General features: G+C 45.3%; 1 protein-coding gene across 1 annotated transcript in view; it reads left to right on the forward strand.

Moving 5' to 3' along the window:
* The window catches only part of LOC134438057 (collagen alpha-1(XXV) chain-like), a 429,488-nt gene that overhangs the window by 324,910 nt on the left and 97,078 nt on the right, over window positions 1-7,500 (forward strand). Inside the window, exon 7 of the mRNA XM_063187644.1 lies at window positions 7,102-7,173. Within this exon, the coding sequence (XP_063043714.1) occupies window positions 7,102-7,173 (72 nt within the window). The remainder of the gene's footprint in view (window positions 1-7,101; window positions 7,174-7,500) is intronic.

Here is a 7,500-nt window from a genome sequence, read left to right on the forward strand (position 1 = left end):
CTCCTGTTTCTGTTCCTCCTCCTCCACCACCACCTCCTGTCTGTATTTCCCTTTATCCTCATCCTGTTTTCATCTTTCTATTCCTTTTCCACTTCTTCTCTTCTCCTTCTCCTGTCTCTATATATTTCTTTCTATCATGCTCTACTCTCTCTATACTTCTCCTCTTGTTCCTCCTCCCCTCTCTCCCTCCTCTTACTGTTTCTGTTATTCCTATTCCTCCACCTTTACGTATCTCCATCCTACAAACTCTCTTCCTCCTCCTCTCCTCTTTCTGCTCTTACTCTGTCTTTTCATCCTCCTTACTCATCGTCGTCCTCTTACTCCTCCTTATCCTCTTCTGCCTCTTCCACCTCCACCTCCTCTCCCCTCTTGCTCTCCTGTCTCCTTATCCTCTTCTGCCTCTTCCTCCTCCTCCTCTCTCCTCTTTCTGCTCTCACTCTGCCTCTTTATCGTCCTCTTTCTCTCCCCTTTTGCTCATCCTCCTCCTCCTCCTCTTCCTCCTCCTCCTCCTCATCTTCCTCTTCTTCCTCCTCCTTCTTCTCTTCCTCCTCCTCATCCTCCTCATCCTCTCCCTCCTTCTCCTTCTCCTCCTCCTCCTCCTCCATCCTCCTCATCCTCTCCCTCCTTCTCCTTCTCCTCCTCCTCCTCCTACTCCTCCTCCTCCTCCTCCTCCTTCTTCTCTTCCTCCTCCTCATCCTCCTCATCCTCTCCCTCCTTCTCCTTCTCCTCCTCCTCCTCCTCCATCCATTCTAATCCTCTCCACTGAGGGTCGATCTGGCGGACAATATCCATTGTGCCAAGTCCAGCTCTGCTAATGAGGCATGATGATTCAAATGACTTTTCCACTCATTTCCCAACATTTCTCTCCTCATAGAGACAAAACGTTCTACTGTTTCCTTCAGTCTTTTCTTCCAATTTAAATTACTTCCCATTAGTTACATTTGAAGATAAAAGTCTTTGATTTGTACATTTTATATATTTTAATGCATTAATTTCCCAGTTGTTAGATCTTTAGCGTCGTTAAAGAGTCTGTTTCCTTCAGAGTCGACATGTTGAGTAATAAACTCCCTTCTCGTTACATCTCCCCTCTCATCTTTTATACGTGACCAAATATTTTACTTTGACTGTTCATAATAAACTTGCCCCTCGATACATCCGTCTCCCTTATTGAGATGAAATTGTTTACAGTTTCCATCAGCATCATTTTGATTGACTGACCATCAGTCGGGTTGTGGGTTTATTCTCACTGTCATGCCGATGAGCCTGGTTGTTAGGTATAGTAGTGGCCAGAGCCCCAGTTTTGAACTGCAGAACAAAAATACTGAATCAGAGCAAGATATCGCAAAACACGCCCACTCAATGCAAAAGCGTGTGCTCAAGTTGGGTCTCCTAAGGAGGCATTGTCCCCTACTACTTCTTCTCTTTTTGAGGTGTTTGCGCAAGACGTGCGCTACCGCCATCTACAGCGCTAAGGGGACTTCATTGATTCTCAACCTCAGGACTCCAAAGGTCTCCTAACCAAAGGTCTACTAAAGGGGCGTTCACCCGACATAAAGTGGATACCGGAAAAGAAACAAAATGACGCTTCTTGTTTGATCCACTTTCTTTGTGCAGAAGGTCCGGGTTCGAGTTCTCATGAGGCATCTCTACCTCCCTTAACTGAAGTATTTGTCTCAAAATGTATATATATTTGGAGAACTGCTCAGCTATGGTGTCTGCTTCTTAATGCACTGAGGCACTTTCATAATTTAATGTTTACATCAATCAGCATACTCTCCCCATGCACGCTCGGAGGCACTGTGTAGAGAGTGAAGGAGTGCGAGTGAAAGATCCCAATGTGCGATTGTGACATATAATCCTAGACAATCAGGTGGCAACATCCAATTTAGTGCCAAAACAATGGGAATCACTTTAATAATGTGTCATTGTTACAAGCTCTCCTACAATAGTGTCAATTACAGTCAAGTACAGTTTTTCTAGAGTATCCCATCTCTCTCTCTCTCTCTCTCTCTCTCTCTCTCTCTCTCTCTCTCTCTCTCTCTCTCTCTCTCTCTCTCTCTCTCTCTCTCTCTCTCTCTCTCTCTCTCAGCCAGGACAAACAGACAGAATGATTCACAGACAGAATGATTAAATGCCTATTCACTCACCGTACATGCAAGCTTGACTCCTTTGTGTGTGTTTGAAAACAAGATGTATAAAAATATATATTTAAAAGGCTTCATTGGAGGACTCATTCATCTTCAGCGGTAGACAAAAATGTCTGGCTCATTTGCGAAGCGTTTCAATGGAGTTTCAAACACAACAATGGGGGAGCGGGACTTCAGAAGCCTGTCGGAGTAGTTCAGCAAAAAGATTTTTGGGTTGAGGGACTTCAGAAGCACCTGGTTTATTAAGCATTGAGAGAAACATTTTATATTCAGTCAGGAAATTGGGTACAAGACTTCAAAAACTTCTGGTGCACAAATAAACGTATTCAAACTTCTGAGAAGACTTCGCTACAGTCTAGACTAGAGTCTTTTTGTGCTGATCTCATTGCTGTTCTGTTTACCTCCATGAGGACAGCTGTAATAGGTGTCAACTGAGCAAGCTTTGTAGTCTGCTTGATTGTTTTTGAGCTAGAGGACTGCTTGTCAGAGAAGTTTGGGAGTTTAAGATGTGTGTGTGGGCGTCTGTGTGTGTGTGTGTATGCGTGCGTCTGTCTGTCTGTCTGTCTGTCTGTCTGTCTGTCTGTCTGTCTGTCTGTCTGTCTGTCTGTCTGTCTGTCTGTGTTTGTCTGCATGGTAGAATGAGTGTCTGTCTTCCTGTGTGTGTGCCTGTGTGCTTGTGTGAGTGTGTTGTGTGGGTGTGATGTTCATCAAAATCTACGACTGGTGGTTGAGCTTGCTTGACTCTTTAGACACTTATTACCAATGCTTGTTAGTGTGTGTGTGTGTGTGTGTGTGTGTGTGTGTGTGTGTGTGTGTGTGTGTGTGTGTGTGTGTGTGTGTGTGTGTGTGTGTGTGTGTGTGTGTGTGTGTGTGTGTGTGCGTGTATGTGTGTGTGCGTGTTCCGGGATGTTTTTGTATGCTCATGTTTCTGTGTGACTTTTGCTTTGATGCTGATTTTTGCTTGACTATGTTATACATGTGTCCATTTGCATGTATACTGTGTGTGTGTGCGTGTGTGTGTTTGGGTGTGTGCCTGCGTGCGTGCCTGCGTGTGTGTGTGTGTGTGTGTGCGTGCCTGTGTGTGTGTTTGTCTTCAGGGTCTGCCTGGTCTTCCTGCCTTGGCTGCTTTGCAAAGCAATCAGATCCTGATGAAGGTTTGTTTGTTGGCGTGGCGTCACACACTCTTGTCACACGCCCCTTCGAGCTGTGCCACCACACACACACACACACACACACACACATGCTGAGTGAGTGTGATTGGAAATACAACTGGGGCCCTTGCTGTGTGCTGGACGTTGGTACTTGGATACCTATTTTTATTCATGCACACGCAGACACACACACACACACACACAAGCACGCACGCACGCACGCACGCACGCACGCACACACACGCACACACACACAAATACCCATGGGCACGAGTGCTGACGCTTGGATAGACATCATGCCCTCATTTAGAGAACAGACATACACATACTGTGTGCCTACGCTTGGACAGAAACACACACACACACGCACGCATGCACGTACGCATTCACGCACGCACACACGCACGCACGCACGCACGCACACACACACACACACACACACACATGCACACACACACACACACTCTGGCCCAATCCTGGGGTTTCCTTTCCATCCGAGATGCCAAGGGCCAATGACAGCATTAATCCATCTGAAACACACACACACACACACACACACACACACACACACACACACACACACACACACACACACACACACACACACACACACACACACACACACAATAAAGGAGTGAAGGTAACATTTCTCTTCTTTCTTTTTTTTTTTCTTTTACACGTCTGCACCAATGTCTAGTTGATCAGAAACAGAATTTAAATTTCTAACCAAGACATGGTCTGGCCAAGAACCAGACAGTGCCAATGCACTCACACATGCACGCATGCATACACGCACACACTCACACATGCACACACACATTTGGTCTGGCTATACTCCAACCAGTGGCACTGGCTAGTCACACACACACACACACGGGCAAACATAGTACACACACACACGCACGCACGCACGCACGCAGGTACGCACGCTAGTACGCATGCACACACACACGCACACACGCACACACACACGCACACACACACACACACACACACACACACACACACACACACACACACACACACACACACACACACACACACACACACACACACACACAATCTGGCCACTGTAAAAATATACACTGCCTATTCCAAGTTAAGTGTGTGTGCAGTATAACACCCTCACACTGATATAGACCAAAAGTGGCAAGATGTTTTGTTTTTTTAAAGGCTGTGACACATTGCCACACCACGCACCACTATGATCCAACTGACATTTTCAACAACGTGTTAACTATTCCTTTAAAAGGTACACGTTCAGTCAGAGGTGTCAAAAAGTAAAAGTAAAAGTAGAAGTAAAAGTAAATTCCTAGAAAAAGTACTGTACAACACTAACACATATACACACTAACACACTAACATTATATTACATAGCAGTTGCACCATTTACTCCATTGTACTTAAAGAAGTGGATAGACTGTGTTGCTACCAGGGCTTTGAACCGGTTCAAGGAACGAAAACGAAAACCGGGAACTTTTTGTATTTTACAGGGAACAGAAACGAAACCAGAAACTTTATTATTTTTTATGTTCTGGAACGGAAACACTTATTTAAAAATAATGGTAACCGGTTAATACCGGTTAATACCGTTCCTCAAACTGAAAAAAAAAGTAATTATTTTCCTGCGCACGTTACCATGACGGCTGAGGTTCACGTCCTGTGTGACATCAGACATTCTCTAACTGAATGGAGAGAGAGTTGTGGAATGTGGATTACAAAGTCTCCACTCCACATCTTAAATAAGAGAAACCACTGTCATACAAAAAGGCATTGCATTGTTTCCATTGCATCATTGACATTGCAGAGAAGCGCGTGTAAAGAGCACCGGGTATGTTCTACGTTATTGGGCATCCATTGCCGCTTCGTATATGCACAAACTCACATTGTCCATCATAACGCTCCCCGTGACCCAAGTCGACCTGGAGTGCGCGTTTTCATCATTGAGTTTTATTCTCCGTTTCTCTGCTTAGGGTGTCCCTGAATGACAAAATTCTGGAGGATATTGTTTTTATCCGCTTGAATAAACAGCTTGGAATGTAGGTTGACTCATTTGCACTTCCGTCTTTCTTGGTTAATTAACGTCAGTTAGGCCTATGGGGAGTAATCAGCTGACAGGAACGAAATTAACCGTTCCGGGAACAATATTTTTTTGTTCTAACCGGTTCGGGAACATCAATTTATTGGTGGAACTCATAACCGGAAACGTTATAATTCCGTTTCTGTTCGGAACGGAACGTTTGGAAAAAAATAACGGTTCAAAGCCCTGGTTGCTACTGATAAACATTAAAAACCCAACAACCCACCACGCATTTGATCCAACCAGTGCAGAGTTAGCTGATCGTAGGACAAGTACACAGGTCTACTGGTTACTAAGATAAGCTAACTGTGTTGGAAAGAAAGTGTGTTTGATTTTGTATTTACTTTTACTTTTGACACCTCTGCATTTATAAATAAATACATAGAAGCTAATTTAATGTTTAGTATGTCTAGTTCCATGGCTTCATACAAGGAGTGCTTCATTTTTTTACAATGGCAAAGTGTACGGAAAGTATCTGAAATCACCCATGAAGGCAACCATTTAGCACAGAGAAATATGCTCGTATTAGCGCAACCGAGAAGTGAGGACACACGCACGCACGCAGGCACGCGCGCGCGCACACACACACACACACACACACACACACACACACACACACACACACTTAGAAATATGCTTATTTTAACACAAGCTGATCACTCCTTTCAGCGTTCTCTAAGTATGGTCCACTTGGGTACAGTTAAACACTGATCAAACCCAGAAGCTCAGCACTGCTGAACACAGCATTGGGGCTCCAGTGTGTGTGTGTGTGTGTGTGTGTGTGTGTGTGTGTGTGTGTACAGCTCGAGGGTTTGTGACTTGGGTAGAGACGCCATTGTGATGTCAGTGCTTTCACTTGGGCAAAGGTTTGCATACCCCCACCACACACACACACACACACACACACACACACACACACACACACACACACACACACACACACACACACACGCACACGCACACGCTCCCCTTGCCATTCCACTGCACTCTACTCCCCTGCCCCTGCCGGGCCTTGTGGGTTCTGGCATGGAGTGAGGTCCATACTGCTTGGGTGGGGCCACAGTCACAGGCCTATCTGGACCGGCACCAAAACATGGGACTGGACCTGGGAGTGAATCAGGACACACACACACACACACACACACACGCACGCACGCACGCACGCACGCACGCACGCACGCACGCACATACACACACACACACACACCGTGTTCTGGTTGCTTCAATGGGGTGGGTCCATGCAAACCTCTGGCCAAGCGTGAAGGCACTGACAGTCTCCTCTCCTTTTTTTTCAGACATGTCTAACCAGCATTTGTTTTTGTTTTCTTCTTCTTCTCTCTCTCTCTCTTTCTCTTTGCTTGTATTGCCTTCTTTCTTCCCATTTCCCACATCTCTCCTCCTCCGTTGCCATCCTCCGCTTCCTGACAACAAACAAAAACAAAATCAAAAACATCCACTTTTCTTCCTTGCTGCCCATCATCTTCCTCATCGTGATCATCTTCCTCATCATTTCCTGTTCCACTTCTCTTCTTCTGGGATTTCATCGACATCCACTTCCTGTTGGGGTCCGGAACGTCATGCGGCTCTCTCCTCTGCTCTCCGACCTCTGCCTTGTCATCTATTGACCTTTTGAAACTCTGCAACCTTCATCTCTGCGACCTTCACCTTGACCTTGACCTTCATGACCTTGGCGACCTGTGCAACTTCCCCTTGTCCTGCTCAGATGGTCTTCCCTAAGATCAATCATGGCTTTCTCTCAGCTGACCAGCAGCTAATCAAGCGCCGGCTCATTAAGGTAGTGCCTGACCTCATTTTTTCCTACTTCCTGTTTCCTACTTCCTATTTCCTGTCTCCTCTGACTCCTCCTCTTCCTCTTCCTCTCTGACGCCCGCTCCTCCTCAGCACTCTCCCTCTATCTCATAGGCCATTGTACTTGAACCTTTTTCTCCGTGCTCCTTAGTAGATTTAATTCTAGAACACCTCGCCATACTTTTTGATACCCATTTCAAAAACACTGCTATTATGACTAATCAATGATGATTTTTTTTTTCATTTCATATATTATATATTAATTATTTTTAGGATAGTTCCTCAATAGATTTACAGTAGAAGTGTAGTTTGG

The sequence above is a fragment of the Engraulis encrasicolus genome, chromosome 21 (genome assembly GCF_034702125.1).
Source record: "Engraulis encrasicolus isolate BLACKSEA-1 chromosome 21, IST_EnEncr_1.0, whole genome shotgun sequence".
Taxonomy (NCBI): domain Eukaryota; kingdom Metazoa; phylum Chordata; class Actinopteri; order Clupeiformes; family Engraulidae; genus Engraulis; species Engraulis encrasicolus.